We start from the raw sequence: 18,634 nt of genomic DNA on the forward strand, positions 1-18,634 counted from the left end.
ACCTCAGGTTTCAGAATGCCCGAGAAGTGGAAGCATCAACGCCACGTCTACTTTCTGCATACCTTTGACATCTTATACATCTCAATTAGATAATTGCGCATAAATTCGGAGTGAAAAACTGCTGGTGAATCTTCCTCAGTTTGAACCTCACGATGTCGTGCAAAAACATCCAATACAACTTTTCCTGCGCCGGCTGGGAATAGAACCCGGGTCAACTGCTTGGAAGGCAACTATGCTCACCACTATACCACCATCGCTGCATTTCGCATCTTAACACCAGGTTGAGCAGAAAGATGTGGAGATGCCTGCTTTGGACTGGGGTGAGCACAGTAAGAAGTCTTACAACACCAGGTTAAAGTCCAACATCTTTGTTTCAAACACTAGCGTTAGGAGCACTGTTTCTTCCTCAGGTGAATGAAGAGGTGTGTTCCGGAAACATACATATAGACAAGTTCAAAGATGCCAGACAATGCTTAGAAGGCAAGCGTTTGCAGGTAAATCAGTCTTTACAGATCCAGAGATAGGGGTAAACCCATTTTGAAGAGGTGTGAATTGTCTCAAGCCAGGACAGTTGGTAGGATTTCGCAAGCAAAGGCAAGATGGTGGGGGATGAATGTAATGCAACATGAATCCCAGGTCCCGGTTGAGGCCAGACTCATGTGTGAGGATCTTGACCATAAGTTTCTGCTCAGCGATTCTGCATTGTCGCACATCCTGAAGGCTGCCTTCAAGAACGCTCACCCGGAGATCAGAGGCTGAATGCCCTTGACTGCTGAAGTGTTCCCCGACTGGAATGGAACATTCCTGCCTGGTGATTGTCGTGCGATGTCCGTTCATTCATTGTTGCAGCGTCTGCATGGTTACGCCAATGTGCTATGCTTCAGGACATTCTATCCTGCAGCGTATGAGGTAGACAACGTTGGCCGAGTCGCACGAGTATGTACCTGGTGGGTGGTGTTCCCACGTGTAATGGTGGTATCCATGTCGATGATCTGGCATATCTTGCAGAGATTGCCCTGGGAGGGTTGTGTGGTGTCGTGTTCGCTGTTCTGAAGGCTGGGTAGTTTGCTGCAAACAATGGTTTGTTATAGGTTGCGCGGTTGTTTGAAGGCAAGTAGTGGGGGTGTGGGGATGACCTTGGCAAGATGTTCATCTTAGGGGATGGCTTCTTTAATGTGTTTAGGGTGGTGAATTGGAGCATCGTGAGGTTATCCGTGGGCTTACGGTAAAACAAAGTGCTGAGGTGACCGTCCTTGATGGAGATAAGTGTGTCCATGAATGCAACTGATTTTGGAGAATTGTCCATGGTGAGACTGATGGTGGGATGGAAATTATAGTTGTCATCGTGTCGTTGCTTCAGTGATTCTTCGCCGCAGGTACAAAGGAAAAAAATGTCATCGATGTATCTAGAGTATAACATCGGATGAAGGACGAGTTCAACGGGCTATACCCACCAAACCCTCATGACAGGATGACCCACGAAGGGTACTGAGTATTTATTTGGGCTTGATTTGGCCAGCCCCGCAGTCACCGCCCTGACCCATGAGAAAGCAGTCCAGCACATGGTAGAAATATTAAAGCAGCACAATTCGCTGCAGCTGTTCGACTAGGCGCTAAACAAAAGCAGAGTCAGGCCTGCTTTGATAAGACAGTACACCCGACAGAGTACACAGTCGGACAGCAAGTAATGGTCACCTTATACAACCCCAGTTCATTTCTCTCCCCTTAGTTTGCAGGACCCTATTCAAACTCGGACAAAGTAAGCTAATCAGTTTATAAAATCACGTATCCGAACGGAAAATCAGGATGGTTCCATGTAATTCAGCTTAAGGTTTATGGAACGCAATGGAGCCACTCGCACCACCGCTCGTTCACGTTTGCACACAATGAAGACCCGCCCACTGCTAACCCAATTCCCCCACTCCCCCAGCAGCAGCAACACGTCCAGAGACACAACCTTGACCCCGCGCCCAGAATCAAATATCACCCTGAAGCTTGATTAGGCTGCTAGTTACAGCGACAGGACAACTGAAACCCCTGGGAAAACTAAACAATGGACACACAGACCAGGCCGCAGTAACTACAGCCCCAGAGACACCGACAGGATATGTTCAGCCTCTTTGTGACCATTTATTTGCACACACCGGAAACTGACCCACCTCCCGACGATAGCGTCAACCCCCCTTGCCCAGACCGCCATATGGAAAATGAAACACTGGCACCACGACACGGAATGATGAAATGGACCCCGCATCGGCATTAGCACGAAAACTCTGCAAGCGAGTTTGGCACCCGGGAGGTGGCGATGACTCCGAGTCTGACTCCCACCATGGTAACCCCTTTCAAACCCTTTTGGAATGGAATCTTGAGGTGTCCAGATGATGATAGATAGGAACCGATTGGGATTTACGGTGTCCTATACTCTGATGGAACCTGTCCGATTTTCTTCTTTAGTTTGTTTTTAAATTTTGTACGTCCTTTCTTGTATGATTTTGTGTGTCAGTCTCAGGATTAATTTCTTGATGCAGTAATAACTTCTGACGCCACATGACAGTTAAGGAAACAATTTTGTTGGGGTCCATATATTTCCATATTCTTACCGCTCTTGTAAGGTCACTCAGGCAGTGGAGTAACGGCACTTATCCCCGTCCTGCCTGAGGACCCCCTATACATTTGGTCAGCAAAGCTGGGGTAGTGGAGCAACGGTACTGGTCACCGCCCTACCCGGGGATCACACCCATTCTTGCCCTGCCGCGGATCATACACACCCAATTTGGAGAATAGTTCTCGAAACTCTTTTGCTGTTCTTTTTCTTTCCTATGGTTTAAATAATCCATTTTGCAACAACTTTGCACCTTTCCGCCACCCCTTCGGGTGCTATCCCCCACCTATTATTTACATGTCCGAATCACTTGGTTGGAAAAACGAGTTTGCAGAGGACGGAGAATTTGTCCACCCACTCAGCCCATCAAACACAGGCTGCGAGATTGCTCGCACTGTGACAGAATATATTTTCCAGATGTCTTGTCTCCGCAAATGGTTGGTTTAAAAAACATGAGGGAGGCACATATGGTGACGATTCTAATGGGAAATTGATGTTAAGGAGATACAGAGACAAAAGAGATGTTAAGAAACAAGATAATAACAGATATTATGCTTGCTCCCCGAGGAAGATACGAAGATACTTTCAGATGGAGAAAAGCCTCAACAAGATGAAGACGACCCTGATGATCAACATCATGATCGTCGCTGGAACAGTACAGTTGTGCATATTACCTATCTCTACCTCCCTCACCACACAGGCCCCAAACACGAATAACCAAAACAACAACCCCAGTCTGGACACTACACCACACATAGACCCAGCTACCGATACCCCTACATGGTGTGAGAATCTCATTAAATGTTACTCCCTGTCATACACAGTAGAAGCTTTACCAGTGATCGCCATATTGTGCAGTGTCAGCCAGACAATCAGAATGCGGAAATGGAGAAGGAGAGCAGTACACACTGCTCCAGTACACACCTTTGGAGTCCCTTTCCTCCGACTCCAGCAAACCCCACACTCTTTCTGAACCTTTTTCTTTATTAAATTCTGTGGTTGTTGTTTCGTTAATAAAGCTTATTTTCTGTATGTGAATGTTAGTAATAAGAAGAAATGTGACGCTGCGATTGAATTTTTGGATTAGTTATTTGATTGTTAAATAGCAGCATTTGTGTTGTGTAGTTGGAGGTTCCCCCTTTTCATTATTTATAAGGAGATTGTAAAAAAGGATTGAACGTTAAATGGCTCCTTCGGAATTTTAGATGTATTAGTGAAATTTAGGTAAATGCATTTGACCCCTAGCACAAAGTAGGGTAGAACCTGTCCTTGATTGAGGGTACCCGGCATTTAAGACAACAGGAGAAGATCCAGAGTTGTGATCCGTCACGGTGCGCGTTGAGGATCAAGAGGACGGAGCGTAGCCATCTGGGATGGCCACTTACAACGAGGGACAGAGAAACTCGCAAAGCCTAGCGGGTAAAACGGACAAGGCAAGGCTCAGGCAGGCTCAGAGCCTGAGATGTGTATTTGCAGCAACAAGTCCAGACTGTATCGAAACTCCAATTAGCATTTTGATGGGGCCGATTAGCATTTGATGGCCCATCTTCACCAAAACAAAGGACTGGTACTCCAGCAACCGGTAAAGGCTCAGACATTTTGGCGCCACTGTCTGTTCAAGGGAAGCGTAAACAACGGGGTCAGTGACCGCTTGGGACACGCCCAACCATCCAGATCCCCGCCCACTTATTGGTGAGGAACGAACAGTGAACAGGGATCACCCAATTAGTGGGGTGCAAACTGAAGGCCCACCGAAAAGAGTGTGAAAACTCCCAAGTATAGGAAGAAACGTTCGCCATATGTTCGTCCTCTCTTGCACCTGGCGCCCCGATCACGTCTATTTCCAAGTGCAGCAACACCAGAAGCAATTCTAAGTTCAACACTCCCTACCAGACAGGTGAGCCTAGCTGAGCAGCAGTTACTTCTCCAGACTCGATTGCTCCAGAATCGGACAGCGGCCACTGTTCCTCTTACCTAAGCCGGGTGCCTGAAGTTAAGTACAGGTTGTCTTCGTCGGTAGGTGTAGTTAACTAGTAGTGTTTATGTTGCATGACTAATTGTGTGTAAATAAAGCACGCTTGACCTTGAACTAACTAACTGGTGTTTGGTTCTTTGATCGACAGCTGGTTGAACCTTGTGGTGGTATCATTTGATACCTGGCGACTCTCAATATTAGAACAGAGATACTAACAGAAAGTAGGGCAAACTCACTGATTGCTATAATTGGAATAGAACCATAGAAAAAGACAGGAAAATAAAAAGCAACACCTTTCATTCTGTTTTCAATCACGTCAAAATAAATTGACACACAAAGCAGCTCAACACAAACAGATTGAGAGATGACAGAAATAAACACACAATTATTCAGTACTATCCAGCTGATACACACAAAATGCAATTTAAAACATCGCAAGAGTAATCATGAATAGTGTTTTATTTAGAGCATGATATAATCCAATACCTGCAACAGCAACGCTGAAGATGCTATCGGAGTGCGTTTTTCTGCGGGAGGAACTCGAAGGTTTTATATTTTTCTGACATTTGTCACATCCATTCTGCAATTTCGATTTGCAGAAATATAAAAATGGAACATGTGAATTCCATCGGCTAGAACGAAATAAACTGTTATGTGCCTGTGGGATACAGGCTGGAACTGCAATGAATAGTCGATGCAGAGGCAGTCAGTAAAGATGTGCGGTGTTACACAATAGCCTTAATTTGCAGGACCAGTGGGAAATTGGTGTATTTTGCAGATGGTGAGAAACGATAGACCTTGGAGGAGCAAGGCGATTGGAACCGCTTGGTACGGAGTCATTCACCGTCAGTATAAATATCCGATAACTAATTTCTAGTTCTCAACTTCCAGGCTGTCATATCAGAGGAGACATTCATTCCTCGAGTTCATTGTCTGGGCAAATCTCTCGAATGAGTTGCTGCAATTAATGGAAACATACATTCCCTAGCGGGCAGAGTGGGGCCATTCGCTCCATCAAGTCTTCACCGACCCTCCGAATGAGCACCATACCTCGGCCCTATCCATAACTCCATCTAATATCTGGAATGTAAAGGCCAAGTAAACATGGCCCATCAAACTAACCTGCAGATGGTTGGAGTGTGGGAGGCCGCCGGTGCAGTGCCGAGGCCCCACTGCCTGCTCGCTCCTCGTTCTATTCATCCATTAGCCTCTGATTTGAGCAATAAAGTGATATTCAGACATTTTGCTCATTTGTCGGCGAGATCAGAGGCCACTAGGAACCACAGCGAAGCCTTGCCGTTCGACATATTTTGACGCAAGTTCCTTTGATATTTGTTTTTGTTTTCCACCAACTCACAGCTTTCCCTGTTATGCATGACTTATGACAAAGAAACTTGCGAGATTTCGGAAATTGCATGAATAAAAGAACACACGTCGTCAGCAGGATTGGAATCTGCGCGTGGAAACCCCAATGGATTTCCAGTCCATCGCCTGAACCGGTGGAGAGCACCGCTGTGTTCCCGGCGGTTAATCCGCGTTTCACTACATGCCATAGTTGCGCCGATTTATTTGGAACTTAATGCGGGCTGGTAAGTTTCAAAATGAGAGAATAAAAAGATCTAACAAATGACAGGTAAAAAGAAATTTGAAACTTTGTTATAATCGATTTTCACAATTCTGGTGCCCGATTAAGTTAATATGAACGTTACTGAGGCTGTGAACCTATCCTGACAAATAAGAAAACTCAAAGCGAAAGAAGAATTAGGAAAAGCTAATTCTGTAATGACAGACAGACATTGAATCCGAATGCATTGAATGAAAAAGATGGTCAAATCGATGCACATCGGATTGTAGCCGCTGCGAGTAGGGTTCGAACCTACGTGGGGAAACCCCATTGGAGTTCAAGTCCAACGCCTTAACCACTCGGCCATCGCAGCTGATATGTCACCTGCAGAAAGCATTGTAAAACCAGACACTCTGCGTACTGCAGTAATGCGATGAACGGTATCCCAGTCTTTATCTGAGAAGGGTGGAATTCAGGTGGGAAATTACCATGAGATTTGGGACACTGCCTTGAGTTGCACAACAATCTCCCTCACCTTCCATAACGCACTATTCTACTTTTGTGTCACAATATCAGTTGCAAAGGAAATATGCGATAAATTCATGTTTTTTGAATGGACCAGTACAGAACTTCCGAGTCTGGATCGAAATTAAAGTAATGGAATCATAGAATCTGACAACAAAGAAAGAGACCTGCGCAAACCGAATCGTCACGTGATGACTGGGTTATCAGCAATTTCCACCAGATTTCTGTGTGAAGAGACCACGGCAGGTCTGGAACCTGGACTCCTCGAAGTCAGACGCCCTTTCCATCCGCTGCCAAGAGGAAGCTGATGTTTGCACACTGTCAATAATCACTGCGAATATATTCATTTCAGTTCGGTTTTTTGATGATATACTGTTTCCCAGATCCCAGAAAATACACCTACAGCTCCAGCTGCCGGACATGGCATTTTCGATGTCGCAAAGGTCCTTCACGTTGAGAGCCGTGAAGATTCATGGAGCATCATCCTCAAATTTAGCTGCTCACGGATATGTGGCACATCCTCTACCTGCTCCATCACATTTTGTGTACTATAAAATGTTGCCTGGCCAATTCACCTGCTCTATCTGATCGTTCCCTAATATTTGGCACGTAATCCAATAGCTAATTTCCGATTTCTCACCCAACAATTTTCCTTTGATCAATTTAAGTGGTCCTCTTACCTCGTGACGAAATATTTGTTCAAAAGGACTACATTTGGTAAACGCATTAGGTGCATCCCTAATTGCAAACAGTACGAATGCAATTCCTTTATCCCAATCCTCTGGATAAACTTGACAATTAGCCCTCAACATTGTCTGTAATGTCTGGTGCCACATTTCTAACGCTCCCTACGATTCTGGATGGTGCGCAGTTGATTTAAATTGTTTTATTCCTAAGCTATCCATAACTTAATTGAATAACTTTGAGGTAAAATTTGATCCTTGATCCGATTTTATTTCTGTGGGTAGTCCATATCTAGTAAATAATTTAAGTAACTCCTCCACAATCTTTTTAGCTGTAATATTACATACTCGAATGGCCTCTGGAAACATAGTAGACACAGCCATTATAGTCAAAAGATATTGATTCCCACTTTTTCTTTTAGGAAACCGTCCTGCACAATCAATTAGAACCCTTGTAAAAGGTTCCTCAAATGCTGGAATTGGTATTAAGGGCGCTGGTATTATCATTGCTTGAGGTTTCCCTATCACTTGACATGTGTGACATGATTGACAAAATTTAACTACATCTTTATGTAGTCCAGGCCAATAAAAATGTTTCTGGAATTTAACTTGAATCTGCCTGCATATGTACAGGTCTCCATTTTCTTATGATTATGAACTAGTTCATAAATCAAAGCTTGGTTTCCGACATCAGTTTCAGCCGTTGAGGGATAGAAACTGGGGGCATGAGAATACTCAAGTGGTAAAGTTAAAGGAGATCTGATGGGAGAAAATAAAGAGTGTGTACGTCAGATTAAAAAAGAAATCCAGGACAGTGGAAAAGAAATGAAAATTTCCAAATGTTTTCAATGCAATAAACTAGGCCATGTAAAGACATGTTGGTGTTTGAAGAAAAGCACTGGAAAGGCTGATTTGGTAAAACAAGATAAGACAGTGGGATTTGTTAGAGTGGTAAAGGAAAGCCCAAGGGAAGCGAAGGAGGTGCAAACGATTGTACAGCCTGTTAAAGAAGTAATTATTATGAAGGTGCCAGATCTCTTTGAAAAATTTACTTCTGTGGCTAAAATTTGCTCATGTGCATCAGGAGGAGCAGGTAAAGACGTCACAATTTTAAGAGTGACAGGGGCTAGTCAATCTTTCGTGGTAGGAGATGAACAATTATGTAGTTTGGGAAGAATGTTGCCAGAAAAGTTGGTGATATGTGGAATTCAGGGTGAGAAGAGTAGTGTTCCACTTTATATGGTAAGGTTGGAAAGTCCAGTGAGGAGTGGTGAAGTGGTAGTAGGAGTAATAGATCAACTATCTTGTCCAGGAACACAATTTATCTTGGGTAATGATATTGCTAGATCGCAGGTGGGAGTGGTGCCTTCTATGGTTGATACGCCAATGGCAAATCAGACAACTGAAGTGTTGAGGGACGAATATCCTGGGATTTTTACGGATTGTGTAGCAACAAGGTCGCAAAGTCACAGGTTAAGACAAGAGGAGAAATCAAATAGTGAAGATGAGTTGAATCTGAAACAATTTTGATCAGATGGTTGAAAAATAAAAAGAACATGTGGAAGATGAGTCGGATATTTGTAGTTCAGGAAAATTGGCGGAGTTACAACAAAAAGCTGTTGAAATAAAAAGTATGTATCAGAAAGCTATCCGGAAGAGGAATCTGGGAGTGTATCAGAGTGTTATTACCGTAAAAGTTATGTCTTGATGTCTTTGTGCCTTTGTGAAGACAGACCAAAGTCTGTACTCAATTGCGCAGCCATTTCTTTGCCCCTTATTATGTATTTCCCTGTTCTGTGTGTAGGGGGCCTACATTTCTCTTTACCAATCTCTTTCTCTCAACATATCTATAGAAACTCTTAGAGTCAGTCTTTATGTTCCCTGCAGGCTTCCTTTCATACTGTACATTTCCCTCCTCAATCAATCCCTTCGTCCTTCTTTGCTGAATTCTAAACTGCACCCAATCCTCAGACCTGTTATTTTTCTTGGCCAATCTGTATCCTTCTTCCTTGAATAGGATACTATTTCTAACTCCCCTTTTTAAGCTATGGATTGGCCCACTTACCCCATTTGCCTTTGTGCTAGACAGGAATGAACAGTTACTGTAGTTCCTCCAAGCGTTCCTTGAATGTTTGCCATTGTCTTTACACTCTCATCCCTTTACGTAACTGTCCCCAATCTATCAAGGCCAACTAACGTGTCATATCCTCATAGTTCTTTTTTTTTTAAGATTCACCGCCCTAGTCTCTGAATCAACACTCTCCATCTTGATGAAAAAAATCCATCATGTTATGGTCGCTCATCGCCCAAGGGGTCTTGTACAGCCCAATCGACAATTATTCTCTTCTCATGACCCAGTTGAAGATGGCCTGCTCTCTAGATGGTTCCGCCAAATATTGGTCAAAAAAACCATCCCATATACACTCCAGGAATTCCTCCTCTCCGGCATTGTGGTTAATTTGATTTGCCCAATCTATATGAATATTAAAATCACCCATGATCATCGATATTCCCTTGTTACATGCATCTGTAATTTCTTGTTTAATGCCATTCGCAACCTTACCACTGCCGTTTGGGGATCTATACACAGCCCTTCGCTCATCAATTTCCTTTGTCACCTCTTCAAAGTAACTCAGTCAAGTTAGCGAGGGATGATCATCCCCGCAGAAAGTTATTCTGCTGGTCAGTAACTGGTCGGCTTTCCTCCAAATGTCCGTATATCGTGTCTCTCAGTATCAGCTCGAATACCTTCCCGACCACTGATGTCAAGCGAACCGGTCTATAATTTTCTGGATTTGACCTGCTTCCTTTCTTTAAAATGGGAACAACATTGGATATTCTCCAGTCCCATGGAGGCTCACCTGTGGTTAAAGAGGATGTGAAGCTATCTGCTGAGGCCAGAGATAATTCCCCCCTTGTCCCTTGCACTAATCTGGGATAGATCCCATCCAGCCCGAGGAATTGTCTCACTTAATGCAATTTAGTGCATTCGAAACTTCCTCCTTTGATGGTTTTTGTCCGGAGTACCAAGAGTCTTTGTCAGACAAATAATGAAATTCTTCCCTATTTTGATATTTAATAATTGAAATATTGAACTATTTTCTGTCGAAAATTCATCATTTGTCAGTTAACATAGTTCATCCCAATAATAGGAGTGAATTTGAATTGTAAAGAACATTGGTAAGGCCGCACTTACCTTACGGAACTTGGTAAGGCACACAATTCTGGTCGCCACACTACCAAAATGATGTGGGTGAGAGGGTGCAAAGAAGGTTTACCAGGGTATTGCCTTGTATGTTGGGTGTTGGCAAGGCTGAATAGACTCGGACTGTTTTCCTTTGAAGGGCGGAGGTTGAGCGGTGAGGTAATGGAGGTCTACTAGATTTTGAGGGTCATGGATAGAATGGATGAGCAGACATTCTTTCCCAGAGTGGAGGGGTCAGTGACCAGGGGGCATTGGTTTAAGATCCGTGGGGCAAAGTTTAAAGGAGATGTGCGAGGCATTTGAGTGGTTTGTTCCTGGAGTCATCTTGACAAACACATAGATAGGATGGGCATCGAGTGATACCGCACAAGGACGGTCTGAGGGATTTAGCAAAGGTTGGCTTAATGGCTAGTACAGGATTGGAGGGCCGAAGGACCTGTTCCTGTGCTGTATTGTTCTTTCTTCTTTGACTGTTTGTTCAAATAAACAATTATATTTTCCATGCTTGTCCTATCGAATTTTGCAGATGATGCAGATTCTCCACGTGATGGACAATGAAGGGGACAGTTAAAATCTCATATATTATATAGAGGGCGATAAACCGGCAGATGGAATTTAACAAAGAAAAGCGTGTTGTCATGCATTTGTGGAGGTTAAACAGCTGTAGGGAGTCCGTACTAAATTACAACATCTTAACAAGTGGAGACGAATTGTGACATATTGACATACAAGTACACAGGCCCCTCATATCAGGAGATTACGTAGACAAAGTTGAACATAAAGCTTATGGGGTAATGTCCTTCAATGGCAGAGGGAAATAATATCAATGTAAGGATATAATGTTGGAATTGCATAAAGAAAACTGTTGAGGCCAGAACTGGAGCATTGTGGGCAATGCTGCTCACAACATTTCAGCAAGGACGTAATTGCCCTGGAGTGAGTACATTTGCTAGAATGTTGGCAGTGCTGGAAATGTACAGCTATGCGAAGAGATGATTTTCCTTGAAACAATGAACGGTGACGAGTGACTGAATTGAGGCGGACAACATTATGAGGGGAAAAGATCGGCTGAACAGAATAAAATTATATCCCTTGGTGGAGAATTTTCGAAGCAGGAGAAACAGATACAGAATAGTTCCCAGATGGAATAGAGGGAACGTGAGAAAGAACGTTTTTACACAGAGACTGGAATTCGCTCACCGAGTTAGTTGTAGAGGCAGAGACCATAATCTCTTTTTTCTTATGCAACAGGGTCGGCACCTTAAGTGTTTTAAGCTACAGGGTTTCAGACTGGGTGAAAAAAGGTGGGATAAATGGACATCTTAGTGTCCTTGGCTGGCATGGACAAGAAAGGAAGAATAACTTCCTTATCTGCTGTAATTGTTCTGTGGTGCTAAGTACATTAGCCAAGGTGGCGGCTCTTTGCGGAGAGAGCCGCATTAGTTCGAGTAGAGTCTGTTTACAGGGATAGTGGCTCACTCAGGTCAGGGTCTGTTTACAGGAACGGGGGATTAAGTTGTGACTGCAAAATGTGAGACGGAATGAGTCCGTTTATGGGATATTCATTGGGCTGGGGAATTAGTCAGTGTGGGCTATTCACATGGAGGGGGAATTGGTCACGATCGAGGCTGTTCGCAGGGAGGGGGGATTAAGTCAGTGTCGGGTCTAAACCAGGACGTAGAATTTGTCAGGTTAGCTACTGTTCCCTTGGGGAGGGGCGAATTAGTCAAGTTCGGGGCTATTCTCATGGAGAGGAATTAGTCAGGATATTGGATGCTCACAGGGCTTAGCCAATGGAGGGTCTGTTCAAAAGGAGATGGAGTGAGTCACTGTGGGTGCTTAACCAACGGGAATTAACCATGGAAAAGTCTGTTCAGAGAATGGGGTAGTGAGCCTTACATTGATATTTTACTGGGAATTGGAATTATTCAGGGTCTGGGATATTCACAATTCTAGACACGGTGGGGACTGTTCAGAGAGAGGGGTATGAGTCAGGTGGGATTGTTCACAGGGAGGTGTATTAGTCAGGATATGGGTTGTTCACAGAGAGGGGAATTAGTAAATGTACGGGATGTTCACATATGGGGGAATCTGAAACATTTCATTGTTCCATTAAACAATATCCAATGCCCTCCCCTCATCAATCATCTTTGTCATCTCCTCAAAAAACTCGATCAAGTTAGTGTGGCACGACCTCCACTACACAACACCATGTTGTCCATCGCTATTGAGCTCATTTGTTTCCAAATGGGTATAAGTTCTGTCCCAGAGAATTATCTCCAATAATTTACCTACGACCACCATGAGGCTCACCGACCTATACTTTCCAGGATTCCCCCTGCTACCTTTCTTAAGCAGCGGTACCACATTAGCTATTCACCAGTTTTTTGGAATATTACCTCCCACTTCAGCCTCCAGTGCTTCCGAGAAAACAAACTCAACCTCTCAAACTCAACTGCTGGTCAATCATGCTGCACCCTCTCCAGTGCAATGGCGATCACAACTGCACACAATATTGTATCTGTGGCCTAAGCAATGTTCAATAAAGTTGTAGCAAGGCCTCCCTGCTCTTTTATTTTACACTGCGTCTGATGACGGCAGTCATTCCGTTGTGCCTTCTTCACCCCCTATCTATATGGAGTGGTTGAATTCTCCCTCTGTGTTCCCAAACAGGCGACGAGGGGCTTTTCACTGTTACTTCATTGCAGTGTTAATGTCAGCCAACCTGTGGCACAAAGATTATTATTATAGACCACTTTCTTCCTTAATAGTACCTGGGGATCTACTGCGTATTGTGTTTATATTTCGCTTAATTGACCTCCCAAAATGTATCACGTCAACTACTATCAAGATTACATTTCATCAGCCATTGCTCCATCGAATATACCAGCTGATAAATATCAGTCTATACTATACACCTCAACAACAACGCCGGTTCTGTGTCTCCGGCTCTCCTGGTATGATACTTTCTACATTCACATCCAAGTCTATAATATGTAGACTCACAGCAACGATACCTGTGATGGACCGCTGGTCACAGGATTAGAACAACAAAATCAGCCCTCCACCATCACCATTTGCTTTCTTTAACAAGCAAAATCTGCATTCAATTTGACAAGTTTGTTATGGGCCAGGGATTAGAAATACAAAGTATATAATGAAGTTCACCTGACCTACAACCTTATGTTGAATTTGGCTAAGATGCACAAAAGAGCCTCCCCTTCAAAAATGTGATTCAAGAGTCCTAGACACTTTAATCAAAATAATTTTTATTCTAAGAACTTAGTTAGCATATATAGATAAACACACAGCAATTTTTTAAAAATCAATTACAAACATATAGACACGCAATAGCTGCAGTAATCTACGTATAATACTCAATAATTTCCCCTTTACTGTTCCAATTCAAAAACAAAATTACATCTACTATTCCGCATATTTAATGATTCTATAATTCAGCACTGTATTTGTTTGTTCTGATTGGTCGAGTTGCCACACGCTGAAGCAAGTAACGGGCAGCCTTCGTTTCTTGCAGGTGTTCCGAACTGTGTCACAGAAGAATTGTACCACAGAAGAAATTACAAATCAGGAAGTCCGGTGGAGCAGTCGTTCGCATTCCTTCACCAAGGCGCCGAGGACCCGAGTTCGATCCTGGCCCTGGGTCACTGTCTGTGTGGGTTTTGCACAATCTCCCCATGTCTGCGTGGGTCTCATTCCCACAACCCAAAGATGTGCAGGGTAGGTGAATTGTCCACACTGAATTGCCCCTTAATTGGAATTGGGTATTCTAACTTTATTTTTAAAAAGAAGCAATTATAAACTGTGATGAAGACATCCTTACATTCACAATTTTCTTTACGATTTGCAACTAATTTTTACCTCATTAAATTAATCCAAAATATACTTTTTTACTTTGCTTCGAATTAAGGAATACTCCGGAATAAACCCGGCCCTGTAACTAGAATCATGTGGACTGAGTATAAATGTCCATTTCCTATTTGTTAGGTCTTGGCACATACTTATAGATATAGAATTGTAGAATCAATGTCACATCCTCTTGTCAAAAAAAATATTTGAAAAATAGAACAGGTTAACCTGTTGTCCTGTAAACCGCAAACATTTAGAGCAACTGTTAGCTAAATTTCCTCATACAACGTCAGATTTTCTTTTCCGAATTTCCTAATTGAGGGGTAATGTATCAAGGCCAATTCACCCGGCACATCTTTGGATTATGAGAGTGTGATCCACGCAGACAATGTGCAACCACAGACAATCAACGGGCGCTGGGACCAATCCCGGGTCTCAACACAATGATTTAGCACCTCTGCACCACTGTGCTGCCCCAGAATTTGCTTTTGATTTTGGTGTTATTTCTGCATGTATGTATCATAGATCAAGCTATTAGCAACCCGTATCTCATTCAAACACATTCACATACATGTTATTACTGAATCCATAGTGCTGATTTCAAACAGTTCTGTGAAGTTAATTATGAGGTGTCAAATTGTACATAGTGTGCTAAATCAAAGCTAATGTTTCAAAGCAGACCACCTCTGAAATGAATAATTCCAAAAAGAACAGCTCGCTCTCGTTGAACTGTTTAGTGTCTCAACAGCAGACATCAAAAATGCACTATTTATAGACAGAGCCACGGTAGAAACCTAAGACATTATATCTAACATATGTGATACCGTACAAAATAGTATTATTATTAAAAGTTTACACGTGTATGCGGACAGATTTGTGGGTGCAAGAGTGAGTGATGTGGGAACACATGCCAAGTATGTTCGTGATTAATGAGTCTTTATTCACATGGGAAAACTCACACACTCGTTATACATGGATACTTGTCAAAAATACCAATCCATATAAGCAGAGGCGTAACATGTTATGTAAGAATTTTTCAAACAGAGCCCTCCACGTTAGGTTAGTCACATAAAGAATAGAAGCGCAATTGCCACAGAGTCCGATATATACTGTATAGTGTCTTGGGATCGTCACTTTAAGTCGTTTTGTGGGTGGAGCTGAGCTGCGAGTGTGGGATATTTTTTCAGTTTCATTTTCAGTTTGACTGTTGTGGACTCAAAGGGCGAAGAAAGTGTTTTTTTTGTCTTCCTATGGCCCTCCACCCAATAACCCAGTAACCATGCTGAACCTTTTTGGACAGTAAAGACAATTATCATGGCCAATCCACCTAACCTGCACATCTTTGGACTATGGGAGGAAAGCAGGACACCCGGAGGAACCCCACGCAGGCAAAGGTAGAACGTGCAGACTCCGCACAGACAATGCACAGATAGCTGGGAATCGAACTTGGAACCCTGGAGCACAGAAGCAACTGTGCTAACTACTGTGCTACCGTGCTCCCCATTCAAGTGAGAATACAGTGTGAATCGGATTTTCCGGTTACTTGGATTTTATTTTTGAATTCGAACAGCTGAGGAGAAATTCATTAAGGGTTGTACATAGATTAATGTAGCTGCGTGGTGTCTTTATGTTGGTAATTGATACAAATTCATGCTGTGTTTATGCATATATATATATATATATGTGTGTGTGTTAACTAAGTTCTTAGAACAAAGCTTGTTTTCATTAAGGTGTCTCGGAAGACTGATGAATCACATCTGATAGGAAAGCTCATCCAAGCAAAATTCAACAGATAGATTGTAGGTCAGGTGGGCTCCATAATATACTTTGGAGGTTTTAAACCCTGGCCCATAATAGGAACTACATCCTGCCCACTAGAGTGGGTGGAAGTGAGTGATTTTGACTGACATGTCCACAAGTCATGGTGGCATGACACAAGTCACAGGTGGCAGGAAGAGGTATGGTGGTTAAAACAGAATATGCAAATTTTCCTTACTGGAGTCGAAAGTCAATATTATGATGGTTGGTAAAAGGATTAGTGGAGAAATGAGGAAGATATACACCACGCAGAGGATGGTGGTGTTCCAGAATACGCTGCCTGTCTTAGTGGTGGAGTCAAAAACCATGAACTCAGTACAAATGACCTGGGTCAGCACTTGATACAGGACAAATATATGAATAGGATGGGAATAGAGGGAAACGGACCCCGGAAGTGAAGACGATTTTAATTTAGACGGACAGCATGGTCAGAGAAGGCTTGGAGGGCTGAAGGGCCTCTTCGTGTGCTGTACGTTTCTTTGCTCTTCATTCTTTGTTTTTTGTGACCTGCTAAAATTTGTGTTTCAGGGTGATGGGAATAAAATGTGCATCAGTTTATTCATTTATTTTTCTGGCGCCACAAACATAAAAGGCTCAAAGACTCTTCCTGTACATAACCTTTCCAATGTACCCTCGTTTTATTTGATTAAATCAGTAAGTGCAGCAAAGGGATATGTCAACACATTTTTGAACTGGACTCTGAATCTAGCCTGGGTAACGGCATAAATGCCAGTGTTTGTACAACAACTAAGAAGCTGCAGCATGAATCCCAATTCCACCATGAAAACCGGGATATATATGGACCTATAGCCAAACCAGTACATTCGTAACCATACAATGTATACCATAATCACTGTCCATAAGAGTATGAAATTTCCAGAGATAAGAAACAATAAAATAATGGATTTCTTTCGACTTGCCATTTCGGAATCTCTTGGAATCTCCCGACTGCTCTTAGCCCGGAGTCTCTGGCGGGCTCTGCTGCTCACTAAAATATTTCTGATGGTAAAAATATTGAGCAACAGAATCAGGATGAATGGGACGCCTGGCGTTAGGATGTAATGAAAGAACTCGATTGTTACCCAGACCCGGGAAGTCATAACGTCCATTGTCACTTTACAAAACCAGGGGTCGTTTACGAGCCAATACTTTGACGTGAACATGAAATACCAGAAGACGTTCTTCAAACAGCTCAGACCAATCACTGTTGCTAGAACCAGAACAGACATTTTCTCGGTGCAATACTTAGATTTCACCTTCTGGCAAGAAATGGCCACAAATCGATCGAACGTGAAAGTGACGGTAAACCAGACAGAACAGTCAGTGGCGGCATAAAGCAGGACAGCATGGATATTACAGATTGGAAGGTGTAGCAAGAAACGAAAATGTATGCGATAGACAACTGGAATCTGACGGAATATCAGGTCAAAGACAATTACCAGTAGATCAGCCGCTGCCATTGCCACCAGGTAACGTGTGACACATTTAGAAAGACCGCACTTTCCACGATTAAGGATGACAATCGTCAATACATTAACTGCAATGAGTGGACATAAATAAGAAGATAATAGATCAGACCGTGCGTAAAATTACAGGATTAATTGAACTGTAATTGCACTTTGGAAATGTAGCCTGAGAATATGTCAAATTCTAAGTCCTCATTTGGTCACTCTGCATTCATTACATTAAAATTAATCAAATAAGTTCACACCCAGAGGGAAATAAGTACAATCATAAAATCAATAGTCGGAAAAACTTATTCAACATGATGCGAAGAATAATCCATTGAAGTAGAATTTTCAGAATTAATAGCTTGTTAATATAAAAGACTTACCTGGAACAGCAACAACTGCAAGGAGAGGATAGAAAATCTTTTCTCCATCCTGAAGCAAATTATGTATCCGCCACTCGGTCGCTGGATCCCACCGTCTCGAGCTGCTGACCATTGTTAATGCTGTTGACAATCTATGCTTACACAGTGACAGAAGTTGCTTAATAATAGGGGAGGATCATCCTCTAGTCACATCATTAGGGTCCCTGGAGATTAAAATTAATTACAGTCACAGAACAAACAGGTTCAATTAAATCTTCAATCATAAACTTTCAGTACCACAGCACATATTTGTCCACATATGGATTTCCAGCAACTAGTATTTCCTTAAATATCCAGTCACGAAACATTTAAAACAACTCAAAAAGAACCAATTTATCACTGACCATCGATTTTAAGTATGTTCACCTTAAAATATCACTGGAAATGTCCTTCAGTCATGTCAATATAGTGGACCGGCTCTCTGAAATATAACGACTGGAAAAGTCTCTCTAAATTAACGTTATTGTGGCAGTTAGCACTCTATCCTGCACCATGGTTTTTGGATGCGCATTAAATGACCAC

At 42.7% G+C, this 18,634-nt stretch overlaps 1 protein-coding gene and 1 non-coding gene across 2 annotated transcripts; both read right to left on the reverse strand.

Annotated features, from left to right (window-relative positions):
* Window positions 1-6,432: 6,432 nt before the first annotated feature.
* trnas-uga lies at window positions 6,433-6,514 on the reverse strand. Its single transcript has one exon. It is a non-coding gene; the product is annotated as a tRNA-Ser (tRNA).
* A 10,363-nt stretch (window positions 6,515-16,877) lies between these two features.
* On the reverse strand, window positions 16,878-18,185 carry LOC119957675 (probable G-protein coupled receptor 139). Its single transcript, XM_038785751.1, has 2 exons — window positions 18,074-18,185; window positions 16,878-17,776 (listed from the first exon to the last, which is right to left on the reverse strand). Exons 1-2 carry the CDS (start codon window positions 18,183-18,185, stop codon window positions 16,878-16,880), a joined length of 1,011 nt encoding a protein of 336 aa, XP_038641679.1.
* Window positions 18,186-18,634: the final 449 nt, after the last annotated feature.

This window comes from Scyliorhinus canicula, chromosome 27 (genome assembly GCF_902713615.1).
Source record: "Scyliorhinus canicula chromosome 27, sScyCan1.1, whole genome shotgun sequence".
NCBI lineage: Eukaryota > Metazoa > Chordata > Chondrichthyes > Carcharhiniformes > Scyliorhinidae > Scyliorhinus > Scyliorhinus canicula.

Coding starts and splice junctions, on each gene's coding strand:
- LOC119957675 (XM_038785751.1), bottom strand. CDS start 18,185: ATGGTCAGCAGCTCGAGACGGTGGGATCCAGCGACCGAGTGGCGGATA. Junction 17,777..18,073: donor TGCAGTTGTTGCTGTTCCAG/GTAAGTCTTTTA, acceptor CACTCATTGCAG/TTAATGTATTGACGATTGTC.